This window comes from Macrobrachium nipponense, chromosome 19 (assembly GCF_015104395.2).
Source record: "Macrobrachium nipponense isolate FS-2020 chromosome 19, ASM1510439v2, whole genome shotgun sequence".
Lineage (NCBI taxonomy): Eukaryota > Metazoa > Arthropoda > Malacostraca > Decapoda > Palaemonidae > Macrobrachium > Macrobrachium nipponense.
In genome coordinates, this window is record NC_061088.1 from 33,223,545 (window position 1) to 33,247,964 (window position 24,420).

At 36.6% G+C, this 24,420-nt stretch overlaps 1 protein-coding gene across 2 annotated transcripts in view; it reads left to right on the plus strand.

The window, feature by feature from the left end:
• The window catches only part of LOC135215791 (major facilitator superfamily domain-containing protein 6-like), a 211,976-nt gene extending 196,268 nt beyond the window's left edge, over positions 1-15,708 (plus strand). For both annotated transcript variants that reach the window (XM_064250745.1, XM_064250750.1), the window contains 9 exons: positions 4,729-4,885; positions 6,432-6,585; positions 6,981-7,145; positions 11,496-11,706; positions 12,372-12,535; positions 12,795-13,068; positions 14,069-14,236; positions 14,372-14,572; positions 14,822-15,708. In XM_064250745.1, coding sequence (XP_064106815.1) covers positions 4,729-4,885; positions 6,432-6,585; positions 6,981-7,145; positions 11,496-11,706; positions 12,372-12,535; positions 12,795-13,068; positions 14,069-14,236; positions 14,372-14,572; positions 14,822-14,877 — 1,550 coding nt within the window. In that variant the 3' untranslated portion in view covers positions 14,878-15,708. The remainder of the gene's footprint in view (positions 1-4,728; positions 4,886-6,431; positions 6,586-6,980; positions 7,146-11,495; positions 11,707-12,371; positions 12,536-12,794; positions 13,069-14,068; positions 14,237-14,371; positions 14,573-14,821) is intronic.
• Positions 15,709-24,420: the final 8,712 nt, after the last annotated feature.

Here is a 24,420-nt window from a genome sequence, read left to right on the forward strand (position 1 = left end):
GGTGGGTTGATTCCTGAAGGAAATTGCTTATTGATCCTGTTCAGAGGCAATACACACCCACTTTGCTCTCCAGGTGGCCCTCGTGGGCATGCGAGTCGCTGGGCAAGCAGGGAAATTCCAGCCGTTGCAACTTGCAAGAGAGTTTCAAGGACGTTAAGGTTCTTTGCAGCGTGGCTTCGGCCCATAGCTGCAACCCCTCTCGTTTCTTTTACTGTACCTCCTTTCATATTCTCTTTCTTCCATCTTACTTTCTACCCTCTCCTAACAGTCGATTCATAGTGCAACCGCGAGGTTTTCCTCCTGTTACACCTCCCAAATCTTTTACTGTGAATATATTCAGTTCAATTCTAGGACACTTTAAATGAATTCATCTTAATGTTAATCCATATAATGTATATAATCCCTTTATAATCCCCCCCTTCATATGATGCTTAATTTTAATTAAACCACCAGGGCGTAAAGTTGCTATTGGTTTACATGAAAATCAGTTACATCGTAAATAGATAAATGAATAAGTGATTGGAAGATCGATACTCTAATGGAATAAATAGTTAGAGAGACTGTTAGACGAAAATGGAAAGAATTCATAGACAAAGAAATGAAGAATTCGTCAGTCAGTAATGAAAGTGAAGAAGAAAACGACTGCGGACAGAGGACGTGTCCCACCATTCGAAATCCACCTAAGGGTTTCCAGGATTCTTGTCGAATTTCACAGCGATCACCAGGTGCCACACAAAAAAATGAGTCAAGAGCACCAGAGCAAACGAAGAAAGGCACAATTTAAAGAACCATATATTTATTATCCATGTACGAAAGAAAAACAAAAATCCTGCCGAATACAATACAGTATTGGAATTGCATACCTCTCGTTTGGGGCGACGGAAGAAAGGAAATCCAATAATAGAAATTCTCTCTCTCTCTCTCTCTCTCTCTCTCTCTCTCTCTCTCTCTCTCTCTCTCTCTCTCTCTCTCTTCTCAATTATCCCTATTAATGTGAAGTCTTAGCTGTTTAACACGCTCACATATCCGTAAGGGAACCTCCTTCACAGTCTAAGACGCCTCTGTGTAAAAAAAGAGAGCCCTGATCAAAGAGGAGATAGCGATGGTGCAATACTGATGAAAGTAACAATTAAATGATGACAAACTACAAACATGAATACGAAGGTAATACCAAGCCAGTTTGGGGCAGATATCACAGGGAAAAAAATACTGTGTAATTCTTACGAAAACGTCTTGTTTCTATTCTCGAGGATATCAAACGATCCTCGAGGATAAAACACTGCTTCATTGTGATTTAGGAATTAGGAATTCACTTGCATAATCGTCAAGTGAATTGCTGCCAAAACTAGATAATCGCTTCCTTGAATTACTTGCGTAGATACACACTCACGACAGCTGTTGTAAAATGTGTTAGGAAAGGTTATACATACATCGCCTTAAGCAATAGGTACCTCTGAGAATAGAACAGGATTTTTTTTTCTCTCCGAGAACACCGAAAGAATATTGAAAACCTCTTCCCAATTGTCAAATGTTTGCTGCCGTCGTTTCATTTGTTGAATATCTGTCCAAAACGTTTTCTCAGTCGTAGAATGATTCTCGAATTTTGGTAAATATAACTTTTTGCCATTTTAGAATTTGGTCTTTGCTTTCTTTTTGTTTTCTCTCTTCGTTTTTTCGTTCCTTTTTCTAAAATCTTGAAAAATGTTCCCCCCCCCCTTTCCCCCCCCTCCTCCCCTCATCCCTCCTTCCCCCCCCCCCCCCCTCCCCCCCCCCCCCTCCCCCACCCGCCCCCCCCCCCCCGTTGTAATAAGAATTTTGTTAGAATATATTCCCTTTTGTAGGAATTTCGTTAAAATGTCTTCCCCGTTGTAGGGATTTTGTTAAAATGTCTTCCCCGTTGTAGGAATTTCGTTAAAATGTCTTCCCCGTTGTAGGGATTTTGTTAAAATGTCTTCCCCGTTGTAGGAATTTCGTTAAAATGTCTTCCCGTGTAGGAATTTTTTTTCGTTAAACTGTCTTCCCCGGTGTGGAATTTCGTTAAAATGTCTTCCCCGTTGTAGGGATTTTGTTAAAATGTCTTCCCGGTTTTAGGGATTTTGTTAAAATGTCTTCCCTGTTGTAGGAATTTCGTTAAAATGTCTTCCCGGTTTTAGGGATTTCGTTAAAATGTCTTCCCTGTTGTAGGAATTTCGTTAAAATGTCTTCCCCGTTGTAGAATTTCGTTATAAAATGTCTTCCCTTTGTAGGGATTTTGTTAAAATTATTCACCGTTGTAGGACTTTTTTTAAAATGTCTTCCCTGTTGCAGGAATTTCGTTAAAATGTCTTCCCGGTTTTAGGGATTTCGTTAAAATGTCTTCCCTGTTGTAGGAATTTCGTTAAAATGTCTTCTCCGTTGTAGGAATTTCGTTAAAATGTCTTCTCCGTTGTAGGAATTTCGTTAAAATGTCTTCCCTGTTGTAGGAATTTCGTTAAAATGTCTTCCTTGCTTTGGGTATTTTGTTAAAATGTCTTTCCTTTTGTTGGGATTTTGTTAATTAAAATGTGTTCATGGTTGTAGGAATTTTGTTAAAATGTCTTTCTTAGTGAAGGAATTTTGTTAAAATGTCTTCACTGTCATAGGGATTTTGTTAAAATGTATTCATGGTTGTAGGGATTTATTAAGATGTCATCCCTGTTTTAGGGATTTTGTTCAAATGTCTTCCTTGCTATAGGAATATTATAGAACTTTTCTTCGCTAGTTTAGTTTGAAACTTATTCCCAGCCGTAGAATGTCTAAAATGAGTTTCCAAATGTGGAATATTCTTTAAAAACGTCTTCCCAACTTTTGCGATTTCAAGGTAGGTATTTTTTTCTAATATATTTACAGCTGTCAAATGTTTTTCGAACGTTATCCCAGTTGCAAAAGTTTTGTCGGAAAATTATATTGGAGTTGATTTGTCAAAAACTTCCAACTAAGCTAGTAGTTCCGACACACTTTGATCTTCCTTAAACATCTACCGCATGAAGCGGCATTTTACTAGTGAGTTGTAGACGATGAACGAGTCAGATGATTTTTTTTTAGGTGGCCAGTCAGAGTTACTCAAGAGCCTCTCGTCCGATTGCAGGAATGGTGGTGCAAATGATATGCAACATTCGAGGAGTTGTATTGCAGAAAAAAAAAAACTTTACTATCCTTGCTCTCTCAAGTATTACATGTAGTTTTCGTTAACCGGGAAGGACGTTCAAGGAATCCCTCTGTACGTTATTATCGAAGTATTAGGAAATTGTCGGTTTCTGGGAAGATGCAGCAACTTGTTGAATGTAGTTGAATTGCAGTACCAAGAAAATCATGTAGTGTTGACGCAATAAAATAAAAAGTACGAAGGGAGAATACACATGTGGTATTTAAATCTATTCACTTGTTAGATACATATATGTATGTATGTTTAATGATGTACATATTTATTATTTATGTGTTATTCACTTATCATTGCTTTCTCTTTCGCGTATTCTTTTCGAAAAATGAAACCCTTTTCACCATGGTTGTTTGCCCACTGAACCTTTGATAAAAAAAGAGGGGGGGGTGGTTATCCATTTACATAAGCGTAGGAAATACATAGCAGATGCGCTTCGCCTCGTTATGAAGTAATCATGTCGAAATAGTCTTAACAACGATTTCCCTTATCTGGTCGAAATGGAAGTTGCATTTATCCGACTTGTTCTCTCGGAAATGGGTTGCGTTGTGACAAAATATTCCAGTGTGTCCCAACATTTAAGCAAAAAATTAAATAAAAAAAATTACATAATGGCGTTATCCATCTGCGTAGTCGAATCACGTTTATGGACCACGATTGTCTACACATTTAATATCTATCGTCAGCAGCTGTTGGCTTATGTAAGGAGTGAGAGATACCTGTTACTGAAGGGGAAAAGAACAACGTGGAAGTTACGGTAATTTTTTTTTTTTAAAGATGTGTAAGGTGTCTGGAGTCTTTTAGCATCGGTGACTTAACAAAGTCAAGTTTCATATAGCTGTGATTTTGTGGCATCTTAACGAACGAACAAATAAATAAATAATGTATTACTGTATACTACCGGCAATTGAGCACAGGAGCCTCAGATATTGTAGGGAGTATTTTAACAAAGAACCTTAAAGACCTAAGGTGCAATGCAGTACCTTGCATACAGATTCGAATCTTGACTTCTTTCTGTTAATTTTGTCGAAGTCTTGACGCAAATATGTTTTTATAGAACTTCAGGTTTAACGGCCAAGGTTTTGTAACGTTTTTTTTTTGGTGTGATTCTTATGGGAATGGAATGGCATATGAAATTTAGTCCAATGGAAAGGGACCTCGGAGGTCATTCAGCGCTAAAAGGACAATTGAGAGTAAAAGTTGAACGTTGTAATAGGAAGAGAACCTCGCAGTTGCACTCTGAAACAACTGTTAGGAGAGGGTGGGAGTCAGATGGAAGAACAAGAATATGACCGGAGGTACAGTAAAAGAAATGAAAGGGGTTGCAGCTAGAGGCCTAGGGGACGCTGCAGAGAACCTTAGGTAATGTCTAAGTACACGATATGAGGTGCACTGACCGCACTACCTCCCTACGGGGGTTATTATTATTGTTATTCATATAGGCTTTACTGTACGTAGAATGTATTCACAGTGCATGTGTAAGTGTTAGGCTTGTATAGAACGTGTAACGCAGCAGCAAACAACTCAAGTTTCCTTCTTCTCTTTCATCACAGGTGCCATTCTCCACACAGCCCTGCTGTTCGTGCCCTCTTCGAAAGTGACCGAGTTCCCCTCAGTGGTCAAGTGCACCCCTGAGAGGGCATGGCTCACAGTGAATGCCTGCGGGGAGTCTTGTTCCGATCTTCCCGAATACGTTTCTTGGCACTTGAAGTAAGTGGTCGGCTTTCTGTACTACAATCTTCTTAGAGGTTTTTGTGTTTCTAAATGCCTCATTTTCAGTTGAAATGGCTTTTTTTCTTAGATTTTAATCTCTCGAGTTCATTTTCGATATTTTTATTTGCTTCGAGGTTTGTATAAACAGAAGAAAAAAAACACGAAACCTGCCAGTTGTTCCCATATAAAGCCTCGGTTTGTTTAGTGGCACATTTCCCTGACAACATATCGCATTTCATATATAAATATAAATCATGGAAAATAGTTGAAGGCAGAAAATTGATTATCCGTGGGACATAAATTGAAGTCCCCACCTCATCAGAAGGAAGCGATACAAACTTCGATCATTTTCTGTATCGTTTTTGTTACACAGAAATTCATAAGTAATGGTAAGATTGGTAGGATTCTAACTTTCAAAATGGAATTTGAATCCATAAAGTGATATTTGAACCTTCAGCTTTTGCTCTAAATGGCCAAGACTACCTTGTAGTTCCTGAAGCAGTGTGAGAGTTATTATTATTATTATTATTATTTGAGTAGTGGTAGTTTAACCAGGTCACCGAGACATATGACTGAACTGCCTTGGACCTTGCTGGAGGGTTTGTCTTTAACAATAAATTTATATTTTGTCCAATAAACTAGTCTTCAAAAACTCAGTTTTAGTGAGGATTTTGTAAAAATTCTCCTTATTGATTTATTTTCTAAAGGATGTTATTCGCTGTTGGTTTAAATTTGGATTTTCACATGAGATTAGTCTAATGGTTAATGTTGACCTGCATTCTCTGCATACTTGATCATGTGGACAATTCATTAAGTATCGGTGAATTAGTGGAGTGTGACCAATATGAAGACGAGATGGAATTACTTCAGTGTGGCTTTTTTTAATACCCAATTTCTTGCCATCGGAAATAGGAGCTTTTAACATTTGGTGCCTTAATTCTACCAAGATTCAGTGCTGCTGCTTTCCCATTGCCCTGTTATTTCTGTTTCCTTGTCCTGGCCGAGATAAGAATAATGGGTTGCCGTCTCCATTGACCTCCACACTTGCTCTCCTTATTCTTGAGTAACTTCTCTTTCAGTTTTTCAGAAGCTGGTTAGGTTTTCATTTAATAAGAAGTCATTTTTAGTTCATGTCAAATGACTCTGTCTAGGCTTTCAAATCTTAACAAAAAAAATATTTTTTATTCAATTTTTAAGTGTAACCGAGAGGTATTTGCTATTAGACCAAAAACAATTAAGGAAGAAATAAAATCTCTCTCCGTGGTGTGTTATTCAACCCAAACCTTTTTGTATTTGATCAGTAATCGTTTTATACCAAAATTAACTTTTCCCATAAATTGTTAGAGGGTTAAGCATGAGATTAATTCCCCTCCCTCTGAAAAAGAGCCAAGTGTTACAAAAACTTCCAATAGCCTGTAAAGCCAACAAAGCGACTTTATAAAACTGGAATGTAGTGCAGTGTTCCTTCACTGCCATATCTTGAAGAATGTGTTTTAACTCCCAAGCGGCATTTACTTATCTTTACATATTTTTCTCCTTTCAGCTTGTCAGGCTGTCGAAAAGAGTGCAACTGGCCCCAACAAGAACCAGGAATAGGTGTAGGAGAACCAACAGTTGAACAAGATAAGGAATTTGTTCTTTGCAAACACAAATCAAAAACCAAAAGCTGCCAGCCTTTTAGGGAGGATGAGGAGGAGGCAAGTTTTAAGATAATTTACTTGTCGAATCATTTCAAAATCGTATTGGGGATTATGTTGGATAATAGTTGATGACATTTTTTTATAGTACGTAGTTGAAAACTCTGTACGTACTACTGTACTTGCCTGTTAGTCTTACCTAGTTTTCACTGATGTTTTATGAAACTTCTCGTGGTAGATTCTTTTGTTTGTGCGTATGAGTCTCTTTTCTGTGGAAGTTTGCTTAGCAGGTAATGCTCAAATTGGCTTGTTCCATATATAGAATATTTAGTTTAGACAGCTTAATCATTACTGTAATCATAATAAAAAAAATAATAGAAAATCAGCCACAGAAGTGCTCACTTTTTTCATGAGGAATATCTTCAGTTAATACTACTTTATTTCTCTGTTTTCAGGTCACCATGGACTTTATTCAAACCCTTTCATTAAGAGAAAGTGAAGGGGATGACACTTGCCATTACCCTATAGAGAATTTCAGCGTCAACACCACACACTACACAGGTCTCACCTGTCATTCAAATTCACCTCGCTGCAACATCACTTGTAATTTCAATGTGATGGTAAGAAAAGTTGTCAGTATTCATTCAGGTTTGTCAGCAATGAGAGAAGCTGCAGATAAACACTGTATGTGTATTTCATTAACTAAGGTCAACATTGTGTGACACTTGTGTTTTCCGCACTTATATAAATTTGCAAAAGGGTATTATATTGTTAAAGTAATATAGTTTAACCAGACAACTGAGCTGAAATCCACTGCTGTCAAGAGGTAGCCCTCAATATGAAATGCTTGGTTGTGAGCTGTTTTTGCCTTTTCTTCTCTTTTGGAAGCAAGTGTGCTGAAGGAAAGTTCCTTACAGGAGGAAGTCCTAATTTCTTTATTCTGTTTTAAACATTTTATGGTGCTTCTTGGAGTGTTCTGATTTTTTTAATGAAATATTTTAATTGATACTTTTCTTTTCTTCTAGTTTTAAGATCGTTGTTGGATCATTTCAGGATATGTACTGAAATTTTTCAATGCAATCCCATGGGTTTTATATTTGCCTATCCTGCAGTCATAGCTCAGCTCATTTTACACATATTCCAAAACAAGAATCTATGCAGCTGTCCATGCTTGCATTTGGGGCCACAAACCTCAGGTGGTGGTTTCAAGTAATTGATCCTTTTCTGTATGTACCAAGCAGGTAGCACCTGCTGTTTTATCTACCATATGTTCTCAATCTTAGATGATTTTGTTTCTTCATGATTTTCCATTCATATTTCATTTATATTCACCTTGTGGGACTCTCAGTTATGCCTTGATAATGGTTTGTGCATAGTTTCTTCTATTTCCCATAATTGTACTGTAATCTCTCAATTGTAATGTTTTGAGATTTTTTTCTGCACTGGATGGAAGTTCTAGCATTGAATAGCCTTGTTGCTGCTGCTGACCATTGTATTTAAATCAAAGTATTTTCTTGTTCTGGTAAATAACAATAAATTTATTACATTTGAGCGTAAATCCTTTGGTGGAAGGTATAAAGTCTGATATTAAAGTTGAATTTCTTGCACTGCACTTCATTCTTTTGTGATGAGTTGTTTAATTGTGCAGTGTTAGGCACCATGAAGCACTTAGCTTATTTTTGATAGTTTGATTTAATTGGATATTTTCTGTATGCTTCATTATAAGTATATTCATGCCTTGTTGTTCAGTGACTGCTTTGTATCTAGTATAGAATAAACTTCCATGTATTGGTCCCCTCATTAGGCATTCCTGTGTTTGAACTTCAAGAAGTAATTTATACTTGCCACCTCTCAGGCATGTGTTAAAACCGTCTTGCACCTTGACTTTTGATGCCTTGCTTTGACTTAATTGCTTTCAACATGTATGCCATGGCTACAGCCACTTACATACCTGTCTTAATTGCAATGGCATCACAAATTACAAGATACTCTTGTACGAATCTCTCCTATGGATGTCTGGCCATGGCCACTGATCATCACGTACATATGCAGCATGCTACATCATGTATGCATATACATGATTTATGGCTATGACTTATTGTAATGTGTGTGAGCCACTTGGCTGTACCTGTTTTACCTGCAGCTGCTTTACTGATATAATTGGCTGTAACTCCACATTGCCAGGTAAGTACATATTAGAATATTTGACTCCTATTGCACCAGCATTATGTGCTTACTTTGTGTGCATGCACTTCCCATCGTTTTTTCTTATGCACTACCTCCTTCCAGCACGGATTTTTCATCATTAGGCATTTTCAATGTTTTATTAGTGGCTTGAACAAGTCGTATCAAGGCAAGGCAACAAATAATCAGCTCAGGTACAGGAGTTAACTGCTTTTACCCTTTAGGACTTTGTAAACACTTTGTGTCATTGGTTGCCACTAATAGTCAAGTTATTGATTCATACCTCTTTTAGAACTTGTGACCCTTTTAGTGAAAGAGATCCCAGGATTGCCATTGATAAAGGAGACTGCCAACAAATATTTTGCTAGAACTATAGATGTGGTTTAAATTATACTCTTCTGGATTAGAGATTGAAGTCTAGTTGGATGGTACCAATAGAGTATTGAATCTGCAGTGTGTCCTCGTTTCGGTTATGAAGCCTCAGTTTGAAAATTGGAAGTCTAAATCTAGAAAATTTTTTGGATCCCCTGTAGCTTTAGCCAAGATTACATGTCTGAACATAAGCCAAAGAAACCATCTTGGGTATCGAGTCTCCTTAAGCTGAATTGCAATGTATATGAAAAGAATCAAATTGAAAAAATGATGGATCAAGCATCTTCCTGATGCTTGATCTAGATTACTGTGCAATTTCTGGGGGCTGAGGCCTTTGACCAGAAACATTTTTCATTCCTATAAAGGCACCAAGTTGCTTAGACACTGATGAGGATCAGTTCAATGAGCTTAGGAAGATACAGTATAAGTTAAAGTAAATTAGCTGTGATGCCTTCTTACCCAAACAAGTTTTTGTCATTGTAGTTCCAAATATTTTTGTGAATACAAGGTGGTTAATTTACCCGTGGAGTGATTTGGTATTGATTGAATATTTTACATCTTTCCCAGTCAGTTAGATTTCTTAGGAACCTCAGGACTATGGTAATGATCCAGCCTCTGTTTTCTGTTTCTTTGGAAGGGCAATTACCAAAGATATGGATGTTACTTGTGCTAGAACTGCCATGGGCACTCTGTGTTTTCTCTTTCTTGGCAAATGAAGAGCTCTATAGGTCTCTTGTCACTCCACCTAGGTGGATACAGGCTTAGTGATAGCCACTGGCAAATCTAAGATCCGAGATCCGAGATCTTAAACAACACTACCTGCTCATGGCTAAAATACATAGTGTTAAAAGAATCACATGACTGCTGAATTCATGAAATTCAGATGAGTTCCATCTGAGACTTTTAAACATTGAATGGAATATCAATACATCCTTAACTAATGTTGCTTCAGGGATTGTTTTAATCTGAGAGATGTCATCCTCCAATCACTACCCCACTGACCTAGTGGTTGCTTTGGGCCAACCTTCATTTGCTCATGAAAAGTATGAGGGACCCTTTATTCTTTCACATCCCATCATTATATTCCTTTGGTATTGTAGTACTAAGCCATAGGCACCAATGCCTATGCCTTGTCAGTGAACAAGATTTGGCCATTTCATGTTGATTAACCCTTATACCACAAACTATGACCCTTCTAATTTTTCCAAGATTCCAGTCCAGTTCCTGACCTTTAGCTTGTGTGTGTGGAGATCTGTTTTCTGTCTCCCACAAGCAACCTAGTTTACTCTCACTTTGATACAATAAAATGCCTTCCTGCCTAAATAGCTGTTCAGGAAATTTACAGTTACGTAATGATGCTTTGTTAAATGAAATGTGTAAAATATTATTTGTTTCTACAAACTCCTCAATTTACACGAGATGCTCACTTCCTAACCCATCATTTCTTGTGCTAAATTTAGTTGGAAAGTACTCAAAATTAGTGCCATCATGGTGCTGTGGTCCCAGATGCTTGCATTATCAGGTAAAAGCATTCTTCTTCTTTTGGAGCATGTCCAAAAGGATCTGGTGACAAAGGATAGGGAATTGTAAATTATTGGATTTATTTATAAAGGTTTTATATTAGAAAAACCATTGCCAAGTAATGTGCTACACTTCATTAATATTCTAAATTTTGATAGAATTCATGATGCCAGTTTGCACTGCAGAAAGATTACCTAGAAGTTTTTAACTTGAAAGTATCTGCAGAATTACCTAGATAACTGTACTACTGGGTCATTTGCTTGGAAACATGAGTTTGTTAAATACAGTCATGTGCAAAGTTTGCCATAATTTTTTCTTTTGAACGGATGGGGTTTTCAACTGCAGTAACTTTTGAAGAAAATTCCAAAACAATTTTGAGTTAGCAGTCACTAGAACGTATTTTCCTTTGCTAATCCAAATTGTGCACAGATAAGAACATGATCTGAAATGGTAAAATTGGAAGCAAAATGGAGAATAAGTTAAATACTAGTGAATGGATCATAGTTGGAAATAGTTGTTATGAGTAATTAAAGATTTTTAATGTATGAAAAGGCATTAATTTTAAAATTACTGATGCTGATATGAGGGTAAAATTGCTTAAAATACAGGATAAATTGACTCAAATAATTTACTGTAGCTACTTTGATACCTTTCATTTCACCTGGAAGCTCCACTTGAAAGGACTGATTGTACATTACATACTTTTATAACATAGTAGGCTGTTGAAGGAAATTCTGATTTCACACTACTTCAAGGTGCCATTTATCAAATGACATTGACACCATTCTTTCTTGCTATCAGAAAGGGTCCACTGGCTGTTTTCCGCCCTGGTGTCACCCTTTTTTCATTCTGTATATCAGCACTACAGTGTTTTACTTAAATTTTGATTTCAGAGAAATGCAAGTGGCCCACTTCATAAACATGGGTGCAAGATTGAAACCGGCAACCCAGACTTGACCCTGTGGTTATATTTTGGTGTCCGTGCATTGTCAGAAATGATGTCTGCCATCTTGGTATCACTCTTAGAAGCTGTTGCCCTTACAATGGTGCACCAGCACAAAGGGGATTATGGAAGGGAGAAGATGTGTGGCCTTATTGCTGTTGGTAAGTGTTTCCAGGATCATTTGTTCTTTTAAATTTTTGAATTACAGTACTTCTTAATAGACTAACTAGACATGTGATATTTTTACTCTTTGTAGGTAGCATGAAGGATTTTTTCTTGAATGAGAAGTATATATTGAAGCAACAGAGATATAAAGAAGATAGATATCCTAGGCAAACGAAGCTGAAGGAGTAGTCAAGATGAAAATTATGGATATTGTTTATATTGGGTTCGATAAAGAAATTTGAATTTGTGTAAGCTATTATTTATCAGTCGATCATATACGTAGCTATGGATTCCCTTATGTGAAGAAACAAAAAATAGGTATAAAACTTTTCCAATTAGTCTAGTATGACTGTACATGCTATCAAATTGCTTTTTAAAAGTGTTACAAGATATGCTCCTTGTCAAGCAAGCTAGTCTGTATATAGTATGTAGTAGTATACAGTGGAGCATCTGACCACACCATGGAAATTAACTGGTCTTCCAGGAGAGCTGAATATGAACTTATATTAATCTTGTAATGAAAAAATGGAACAAATTATTAGGTCAAGAGATGTAAATATCAAATACAATATGGCAACTGTATCTTGACTTTAAAAAAATTATAATTATTGATCCACGACAGTAATAAAGTATTTTAATTTTATTTATTTAATATTTACAGGTATATTTTCACCACTGGCTGGTTATCTGATGGATGAGAAGGTTGGAACTTTTGGGGAATACAATTATGCTCCAGCATTTTACGTGTTTGATGGGTTGATGTTATTGACTGCTGCCGTTACTTTTGCTCTCCCTATTGAAGTCCAGGTGCAAAGGAGAAGCCTGGTAAGTTTACATATGCATTATAATTTTCATTAACATTTCAATTCAGCCCTTTTTGTAAATGGTGATAAGCAGTCAAATCTGTTGCTTAATATTCCATGCCTTTGATAATTTATTAGGAGTGGTATACTATTCTATATTTTAGTAGGAGTGGTATACTATTCTATATTTTAGTTTCATGTATAGTTTCCATATAATTCTTGTGCCTAAGTCATAATTACTATAATGATTTACATACTGATTCTTTTTTGTTCTTCTGCAGATGAAAAACATAAGCCAGCTCATACGAACAGCAGAACTTAGTGTGTTGCTCTTCTTGATGATATTGTTAGGAACATTTTGGGGATACCTAAAGACCTTCCTTTACATCTACCTAAGCAAGCTTGGTGCTTCTTGGCTACTGATTGGACTAACAGTAACTGTTGGTATTGTGCCCTCATTGCCTTTCCTCTACAAGAGTGCTGCAGTTGTGCAGTATTGTGGCCATCACTACCTTATTATGTTGGCCTTCCTTGGTTACTGCATTCGATTTACAGGTAAAATTATACATATCATTACAATAGCATATTGACAAAAGCTGTGTTCTTTTTGAAGTGGTGATAGATCAGTGTTAGTCTAGTTGAAATCGCACCAAAGAGAATACCTTAGCAGCCAGGCCATCATTGCTCAAAGCAGTTGCTTCCTTGTAAATGTTATATTTTATATAATAAATTATAAAAAAAACTTAAAAAAAAACTTAACAATTGCATATAAACTAAAAATGTTGAAGCTTTTGACAGAGTTCCTTATATGGAATTGTTTCAAAAACTTTATTTTCACTGTTTACTAACAACTGGACAGTCATATGAAATGTTTACTTGTAAGTGGTGTTCTGCATTGTTGGACTAGGTCATGTGGGACTAGGTTAAATGGGCTGTTAAATACCCATGGGTAAAACTTGTTATTATCATTATTATTAACCAGGCTGCAACCCTGGTTGGAAATAGAAGTTCAGCACATAAAAGGAAAAAACAGCAAAAGATAAAGCAAAGAACAAACTTAAGAGAAATTTTAAAAATTAAATATTACACTACAACCATGAAATGAGATGAGTGCATAATTCCAACAAGTCAGCTGTATTACTGGGAAGATCATTCCATAATTTGATCACATCTGGAACATAACTTCTGGAAAACTGGTGAGTCTAAAATGTAAAGGTAAAACTGTTAGAATTAACGTCTACTACTACTACGTTGTGCATAATCCACAAGATTTGAAAATAAAGAATGATCATAATAATTAGAAAACTTCATAAAACATGCACAATGAATGTTACTTTCCAACATGATGTTTATTATATTTTTAAAGTTAAGCTCTTGTGATGAAGTAGTATTTTTGTATACGTATTTCAATAAAAAAAAAAACTGGTAACCATGCACATAAAGAAATTTTTCTTTAAGAAATGTAAGGATCTTGATGAGGCAAAACTCGTCAAACATGTTTTTTCTATTTTTGTTTCTTGTATGTCCTCTATTAATTCTCCTTTCTATTCCCAAGGTTTATCTTACATTGAAAACCCCTGGTGGGCATTGCCTCTGGAGTCACTTGAACTTTTCTCCCTGAACCTTATGAATGTATCAGCAGCCACCCTTGCATATAAGCTTGCTCCCAAAAGCTTTGTAGCCACAGCTCAAGCTTTAGTCTGGGTTTCCCATTTCAATATAGGTATGTATGTTTCAAGTCTGAAAAAGTTGCAGTTTTCAGTTGTTCGTTTTATTCATATTGATTGAGAGAGAATTTTTTTTTTATATTTTTATAAAAGATTCACAAAGATAAGTACTAATGGACTCAAACTTGCAGGCCGTTGTCTGGGAACATTTATTGGAGGTTCTGTTCTTGGGGAACATGAAGGTGTCAAAGATGGCTATGTTATTGTATTCCAAAGTCTAGCAGTGGCTGCTGCAGTATGTTCTGCTGTATATTTGGGTATACATCAGTTCGTCAAATATAGAAATTCAAAAAGAAGTATTGAACCAAAACCACAACCTGCTAGAGAAAATGGTAAGTTTATAATGAAATTTTTTTTTTTTTAGTAAAAATCCCATCTAAACTTATATGTAAAATATTATACAGGATATAAATGCTTTTCATAACAAAGTGAGTGACTCTATAGTTTGCAACAGTTTTATTTGCTATTTATCTTATGCATAGTATTTGTTTTGATGTCAAATTTATTTCATAATAATTACTGAAAGGTATAAAATTAAATACATATAAAATCATGGAACTAATAAGTTTTACTCCTCTCAGGAAACATACCGAATGGCCATTACACTCCACTCCAGGTTGCTGATGAAAGGTTTTGATGACACTCGTGAGCTAGATCTCTTTTCACTGCCTACTACAAAAGCTCTGTAGTACAATGAGGATTATGTTTCCCAAGTGAACTGGTTGTCATGTTGTGATCTTTCCTCCAAAACAAGTGACAAACTAGACTGAGGCATATTATATATAAATATATATATAATATACATACTGAGTACACAACAGATTATAACCCTGAAGAATTTTATTGAGATTGAAGATAGTCTGCCACTTTCAAGAACACTTAACCTGAGCGAATAAACCATTTGTACCATTCAAACAAGTAGTAGTAATGGTGCATCACTTTCTGTAGTCATGTACATAGAAGACAGAAGTTAATGGTCTAACAAAGTTATCAGGTGTACAGTTTATTTTAGAACACTGACCAGACTTACCTATAATATAATGATAACATTGTATGGATATTTGTTTTTCCTCTCAATCACTCTGTGACCTCAGGGTGAGATTGAGAGTTCTATCTGTGATCAGTTTTCTGTTTGTTGTATTGTGTAGTGATGTTACTGGATAAGGTCAGTGGCTGGAATTAGCTGTGATGTATCACACTAATTTATTGCAGTGCTTACGCTGACTGTTACATAGAATGTTTGGATGAAGTTGTGTTTTTCATTAACTTCAGCATGCAAAGTAATTAAAATGTGTAAATTTAGTGGATGAATAAATGGGATGAGATGTGAGAATCAGAATTCAGTTAAGACCTGGTGCTACTCAAAACTTTGGTCGTTATGTGGGCATCACACTACAGTCACCAGTGTTTAAGATTTGTTGGTTGTAAATATTTTTGTACAACAAAAAGCCCTTTCATGACTATGATATTTCTGTTTAAGTTTTTCCTTCCCTTCACAGTTATAATTGAAATTTATAAATGTACAAACTGCGTTCCATAATTAAGTAAATGTAAGGTCATTCAAAATCAGGTAATTTTTCACTTACATCTAAGAGTACAATTTCCAAACACAGTATAGAACTCCTTTAGTGTCTGTTACTGAACTATAAAGTTAATTGTGAAGTATATGGTGAAGATATGATTAAAGTTCTGTACTGGTAATAAAGACCTCCTACTCACATAACATCACTTATTATCAGACAGTAAAATGTCCTAGAAGATAACATTGTCTGTAATGCTTGTTATTGACGTATAGTTTTACTTCCCTGCTTCAAATATCGTTTTGTCTGTGCTAAAAAAAAAAAAAAATTATGACTATTGCAAGAGTACCAGGTATATGGATTACTGAACATCAGCCACTAAGAAAATCTGAGACACCATAGGAACTGCAGTGTTGTTCCTTAAATGACAACATTATCTCCAATTCTTCTCATACAACTCTTTTATCATCACCCATAAAAATACAGGAAAAATCAATTTTAAAAGTTTATTTTTATTGAATTTAACGACAAAGAAGTTAACTGATGGTTAAGGGAGGTGAGTTTGGGAGGAAAGCCCTCCACTCTGACTGACACTAGCCTCTTTTCCTTTGGCCACAAGGACAAAGTGGTGTGGCTGAGGTGGGTTTAAATACTAGGGGGAAAATAAAAACTACTTTTAAAATATAATACTTGTTCATAAGGAAGTACAAAACACTTTTCTATGGGAGATTATTCACTAAGACTGGAGTTGAATGCCATCCAGAAATCTCATGATCCTGGTTGCAAATGCAATCCAGAGATATGACTCCTCTAACCTACTAGTGCTATAGTGAAAAGGTTGCCTAAACAGTAATGCCCTGGGCTGGGTTCCTTCCCTAAGTAAGGGTACTCGTGTAAAAAAATAAATAAATAAATCAGAGAACAATTATATCCCCTGTAAGGAAATTTAAAGTGGAAGGCAGCTACTCTTCATGGGAACTGAGTGGCTCTACCTAAGTTCCCCTTGCCTTTCCCTGTTAGAGGGAAAGTGGAGGGAGATGCAACCTAGACACTATTCTAAGACAAGGTGCTCAAAGTGGAGATACCTGTACTAGCCCATCCCATCTGTACTTTGGCCTAAATGATAATCCACAAAGGATATAGGAAAAAAATAGTCCAGCCACTATATCATCCTCCAGGCTAATATTGGTAAGTTAAAATATGTACTTGGAATTTTTATTTATTTATTTTTTTTTTGGGGGGGGAGGGTTAGGACCTCATGTTAACCCTGTAATGTCAGTTGTATACTAAGCCTACTTGTACTGTTTCTGCTCTGTTCTGATCAGTTGTGCCTCAAGTAAAGGATCATGTAGATCAAAAGATCTCGACATTTCTCATCTTTTCACTTTTCCTGCGTGGCATTACCTTTATTTATAGTATATATATTCTGACTTGGGGCAGCACTGAACTGCTGAATGTGGTCATGCTAAGAAAAGCCTAGGAACCCCATGGCCTAGAAGCACCATGAAATACATCTACATGAGCTAAGGCCAGTTCTAAGCCCTCACTTTGCGTATCCTTAATCAGATCATGTACAGTGAGTGACATCCTCTTCCATGAAATCGCAACCCTTTATCGAACACCACGTCTGATATAAGCTCAAGTTGAAGAAAAGGAGCTGGTATTTCAAACTAAGAGCCCAGGTCCCTTAAGAAGTCACGTGGCTCACAATGGGCTTCTTAAGGAAATATTCCTTCAGGAACCACCAACCAAAGTCAGGTGGGGAGAGTTAGAGAAAAAAACTCATATCTCATGTTAGGAGCTTACAAGTCCTATAATTGCACTCAGGACAGGAGGGGGAAAATTGGACAAGATGCTAGTAAAATCTCACTAGGTATTTTTCACTGAGACCATGCTGTTTTTTTCACCAAGACCATGCTGTTCAAACAGTCTTGAAAGAAACACCTCTCGAACAAGACTGTTCAAGAGCTAATAAGGTGCTTGGGTAACTCCAAATGACAGGTTTAGCTCCCCGTCATGTGAACACAGCTATTGATGGAGGAAAAAAAAAAAAGTCCTAAAGGCCTGTACAGTTTGGAGATAGTCTCCAAGAGTGAATGGGGAGTCTGCGACCTACTGACCACCTACAACGTCACTAGTCGTGAGCAGCAGCAATAATAGATGCCTCATGACTGTCAGTCACAAAGAGTGGCCAGAATCAGCTTGAAACACGAGTGACCAACACTGCCAATCACTAGATGAGAAAAACAGGATAAATGTCATAAGCCGTAAACACCAGATCCTTCCTAGAATAATGGAATAAAAATTCCATTATTGCCACCTAGGCCATGGACTTGAGGGTTTCCCGTGTGCATGAAATGTACCCTAGTTACTCTGTTGGTTTTTATAATAACGCCTTGAATTATAAAAAGAAAAAAAATTAGTGCAAACTTTCTGAAACCTGGCAGCAGGTGAGAAATTTAGGATCAAATTCACTATATCTGGTGAAAATTTTGACCCATAAATTCAATATAGCTGAAAGTAAAATGCCCACATCTCCCTTAAAATTTGACATTAATGAGCCCTTCCCAAATATATATATAAACCTTTACCTTTTAGATTAATATCAAGTCATAAATCAATAAAATGTTGCCAGAAACAGAGAAAACCTAGCAATTTACCTTCCTAAGAAAAAATGATCAAATCATACAATATTGAAGAATACATGGCTTATATATTATATTAGCAATAATCAACAGAGCAACACTGTACTATAAAACGATAGGCAATTTATGACATTCCATACACACAGGAGCTTACAGTAACTTTTGATAAAAACTATTTTCAAAATATCACTTTATGGCCATTACTATGAAAGTGGATCTTTATCATTGTATTAACATTAATATATGATGATTATTCACTATGGAAAAGTTCTCTAGCAAATAAAATTTTAAGAAAGTATCTGGATTATAAAATTTGCTTAAATTTTATTGACTTTACCAATTCTGGCTAAAGTGCAACAATTTTATTAACCTATGAAGCCATTTTAGTAAGTTATAGTTGAAAGGGTACCAGGACAGGAAAAATCAAGATTATTATTAATAGGGCTTAGTTTTTCCAGACCTCTGAGTCTTAAGTAGACTCTTCTCGGGCTGGTTCTCAGGGATTAATCCTGAGAAAAAAAAATTAGACTTCATTTAAGAAACCTGTTTTATTTAAAAAATTTATGCTGTTAACTGAAAAATCTTTGATTTCAGCAAGAATATTTTTCATTTCTAGGACAAATCAAGAAAATGTAATAATTGAATTAAACTAATTAAAAAATCCATGACAATTATTTTGACAGAATTAATCCACTTAAGTCCCAGTACGGGCACCAGAGAACTTTTTCTTGGGTAATTCAGCACATATATAAGTTATATGGCATACAGTGATTTTATTCTTACATTGTAAGTTTAAAATGATCTTTCTGTTCAAACTGAGTTTACATTCTATAATGTCAAAGGATAATCTAAAAACATATATAATAACTCAATTAAATACAAGTATATTACCAATTTGATTTTAATTTCTCATTTTTACCAATCTTATGGCTAAATCTTCTAAGTCAAATTTAGGCAAATTGTAATGGACGAAGGACAGTAGTTGTCTATTGATTGTAATAAAGTCCTCATCACATACTATACCCAAGGGACTGTTAGTTTAAATCATTTACAACCAAGCCACTTGAACATTTACAAAAAGTGTAGCAACGAACATGATAGCAACACAAGCAGTGGTATGTTCCACACTATACAACTGCACATCCGTGTGAATTCCTTGGGTATTGGGTTCTTTCCATAGGTTAGCACCAAGAGATCATCAACTAGCACTTGTGTAGCTGCAGCCATTCAGTACGTAATAGTACAGCAGGCAATACTTGACAAAGTTTCCTCCCCAGCTGACCAGTCAATGTAAGAATGGGAATACATGTATCTGATTGAATCCCCAGATCCAGTTTTGATCCACAGTTCACTTCACCCTTGATAACAAAGTTTATTCCTGAGATACAAGAATAGAATTAAGACATCAGTATCATATGAAAGGATTACATGTTGTTTGCATCCTTGTTTAACTGCATAAGTGCATGAACAGTACATTGTAGGTCTGCTTCTTCTACATCAGAATTCAGTTCTGGAACTTCAAACACCAATCCAGCTGACAACTTACATGAGGGGAGGTTACTATGTTCGTCTGGACCTCTGAAATTGCTAACATAGATCTCTAGTGCCTTATCTTTTCATGGATTATCTAAAGCCATTCGATGAAGGAGGGACTCCAAGTTTGTCTTGTTCCTAATTGATGGCCAAAGCCTTTCCATCTCCACTGGAAAGTGTTTTTCCTTAATAATGTCTTGTAGTTCTGTAGGAAGCTTGTTTGCCCTCTTCTGACACTGAATCCTTTATTGATTTTTCAACATAAGAATCAAATACTAAACATTCTTGAAGCACACTTTGTAATACACTGAGCTGCCTTTAACATGGTCACAAAACTCTTCAAATGTTCTTATATTAGATGTCTTTATTTTGCAAACATTGGCCATTGCATCTACAATAAAACTTGTCTGTCTTCATGAAGGTAGATGGTGTATTTTGATTCTCAATTTTCAGTTGTTTCTCCAACTCATGAACTATGGAACTCTTGGTTGTTGTGGTTATTAGGCCATCCTTGTCAAACAGATAAGCAGCAGAGCAAACATCATATTGAATTCCTCCGTAGAATGCCCTCGTTCCTTAGCAACGTCAAGCATTCGATACAAGAGGGCATCCTTATATTGAGTTGATTTCTGATGGTAGTTTCCTGATTTTGTTTGTTTGTTTGTTTGTATGGTGTTTTTACGTTGCATGGAACCAGTGGTTATTCAGCAACGGGACCAACAGCTTTACATGACTTCCGAACCACGTCGAAAGTGAACTTTTATCACCAGAAACACACATCTCTCACTCCTCAATGGAATGGCTGGGAATCGAACCCGCAACCACCGAGGTGAGAAGCAAACACCAAATCAACCATGCCACTGAGGCGCTTAGGTAGTTTCCTGATGACTTGCTTGATCGATGGATTGAAGCAAAAGGGTTAAGGTTTGTCCTGTGAATTCTGACAGTTACGAACTTCATGCTAAATCTTCCTTTGCGGAAAATCTTGTGGCCTTGCCAATGCTTTCAGCATTTAACAATTGTTTCCTGATATCTTCAGTTACTGCTTCATTTGCCATGGTATTGTGAAATCTTCCTTTCTCTACAGGTATATTATGAAAGGATTTTCATTTCTTTCTACGAGTTATAATTGCTTGAATATTTCCCTACAAGACAAATTTGTTTTTGTAAAACACTACTCTATATCTGATTCATGCGTGCTTGGGCTTGAACCTGACACTTGTCTGTGTAAATTTGTAATTGTAATAACTTCATGATTTGTTATCCTCTACCTGGCAACAGTTTTTTCTCCTTGAACTGCCGTTGATTCCTGCAGGACACTTCTGAGATCTATTAATTGTTTACTCTAAGGTCTATGAGATCCAACTGCTTTGAAATCTCCCGAGTTTGCTTTACCACAAATTTTCCTTCCATGAATGCCTGGTGATTTGTTGCAGTATTTGGTAATCTGTAGATGTCTATGAGAAACAATGAGCACCACCTCAAGTAGTTAGTTGAACAAGAGGCAGCAAAAAGTGGATGTAGGCACTGAACTGACTACGTAATTTGGAGTAACCAATTGCCTTCTCAATCACTGCGAATCAAGCTTTCCACATGTGACACAAGATGAATGAAATTGCCCTAATATCTAAAGTTTCACTTTTCTCAGAATTCTTTGAAACAAAATCATCAAATCCATGAAACAATGTCTCACGCTTAGCCTCAAATTCTTTCAGTTGTGTCAAATTTTCTCCTCTTAGCCTTTGTGAAATCTACATCTCAAATGTGCAACTGTTCCTGGTACTTTCGTGTATTGTCACCCTCTTGGAAAAATACCACCCATTGTAACCTTGCAAAGAACTCTTTCAATAGCTGTAAACCTTTTAGTGAGCTGACAGTTTTTTCCACTTAAAACAAAATCTATGACACAGACCCCAAAGACAGCACTCCCTATCAACATATTCTACAAGACATGCTAAGGCAATTTTTATCATGTGAAATAATCCTAAGCAGAGTACTATACCGCTGAACTCCTCTTCGTATCAGTTGACTCAATCCAACTACTTGTAATACTCCTTCATCACAAGTCTCTGGTAATACAGGTTGGTCTATGTAGGTAAGAGTTCCCTGAAAGTTTTTCATGCCAGTGTATACTACATCAAACTGTGTGACGGATAAGGATGTATTTAAGGAAGTTCTATGGGAAGTAAACCATAAAAATGCAGTAGCCATTCTATTGGGTTCATATCTACAGGCTCCAAAAGGCAAGGAAACAGAAATGAGTGTCGCCCCCAAGTGCTGTTATTGCGCATGGCCCCTCAACTTTGCTTGCTTGCTTTTGAAATTGGGCAATTCAAGATATTTTTTCAAAATTTTATTGGCTAGAGAACTTTTCCAAAGTGAATAATCATCAATTATTAATGTTAATACAATGAAAAAGATCCAACTTGATAGTAATGGCAATAAGGACACATTTTGAAAATAGTTTTATCAAAATTTACTGTAAACTCCTGTGTATGGAATGTCATATATGCATAGCCTATCATTTTTTTAGTATGTACAGTTTTGCTCTGTTCATTGTTGTTAATATAAACCATGTATTCTTTAATATTGTATGATTTGACCATTTTCTCTTAGGGAGTTAAATTATTAGGTTTTCTATGTATTTCTGGCAACATTTTGGAAAGTAAATGCTTATATATTTTTGGAAAGAGCTCATTAAAAGGGACATTTTGAGTGGTATATGATTCTTCTGCATAAAACTTAAGGGAAATATGGACATTTTACATTCAGCTATACTGAATTTACAGGTAAAAAATTTCACCAAATATAGTGAAATTGAGCCTAAATTTACCATTTGCTGCCAAGTTTCAGAAAGTCTACACTGATTTTTCTGATAATTCAGTGTCTTCTATAAAAACCAACAAATTCAGGGTGTTTACTATAAAAACCAACAAAGCAACTTAGGGTACATTTCATGCACACGGGAACACCACCAGGCCATGCATTACCCAGGAAATGGGACGAGAACAGAGTATACTGTGAAAATTTGTTTAGCTTGGAAACTAAGAGACAGAGCATAGGGGAAACTCCTCCAACATACAACTGAAACTTCTGCCACTGATGGAGTGATGACCCCCAACCACTGAGCTGACTGCAAGCCTGTTCTCTACCGGCCAGTGATGTGAAACTGTCCACTTGTGCGACTGCAAATGCCAAAATGCAAAGTGAGAGCAGAGCCCTCCTTTTTTGCTTGTCAAAGTTGTACAGTGTAAACAGCACAATTATTTCCAGGAACCTCCAGAGAAGCGACTATTCTTATGTTCTCAGAACACTGACATGTAGCCGAGACTGGCTCCTAATACTACTATGCCTTTCTCCATCTTTTCAAACCTTGCCAGCAAGGGTAGAGATCTTGAAGAATCCTATGGGGAAGTATAATAGATTAGTCTACGTAGGTGAGTGGTGCCATTAATAATACACCTCAAGCTTTGCACAGTAGGCATTATCTAAGGTTCTTCGCAGTATCCCTTCGGCCCCTACCTGCATCCCCTTTCATTCCTTGTACTGTACCTCTGTTCATATTCTCTTCCTTCCATCTTACTTTCCACCCTCTCTTAACAACTGTTTCACATTGCCACTGTTATGTTTTCCTCCTGCTACACCTTCAAAACCTTTTTACTCTCAATTTGTGTTTCAGCAAAGAATGATCTCACAGATCCCAGTGCTTGACCTTTGGCGAAAGTTTTAGTTTTCTGTGAAAGAAAACTATTGAGATCGCTATCCATCTGTCCGTCCACACTTTCTGTCCGCCCTCAAATCTTAAAATGTATTGAAGCTAGAGGGCTGCTGCAAATTATGTTGATCATCCACCCTTCAACCATCAAACATAACAAATTGCAGCCCTCTAGCCTCCGTAGTTTTTATCTATGGTTAAAGTTAGCCATGACTGTGTACCTAGAACGGCTATAGGTACCAACAACACAGGCCACCACTGGCCCTTGGCTGAACGTTTCATGGGCCATGGGCAAAAGTTTTATACAGCATTATATGCAGTACAGAAAACTCGACTGCGCCAAAAAAAAATTCAGAGTATTTTTTACTTGTTACATTCCAAGTTGGATTGGCATCCCCGAGAGGGAAGGAAGGTGGTCTTAATAAGTCTATGGTATTTTCCCCAGATGCCTCAAGTATCTAGGACTCTGTTCCCTGAATCTGTACTATTTCTAAGGCAAGAGAAGCAAAAACTTAAGTCTTCTTTTGCCTTTCTTTCCTACTTAGCCATAGCTGAAGGAGGAGGGGAGGACTAGGAAAGTTGCTACTTTCCAACCTAAGACCCATAAGGACTAGCCACTCCCAGAGGTTAGGCTACAGAACACTTTGATGTCAAGGGTTGATAATATTCAGTTTGCAAGAAAGAAAGCTCAGGACTCCTGCTCTGCTCTCCACCATCAACAGAGTAACATAGTCTAATACCTGACAAATGAGGAAGTTTCTCATACC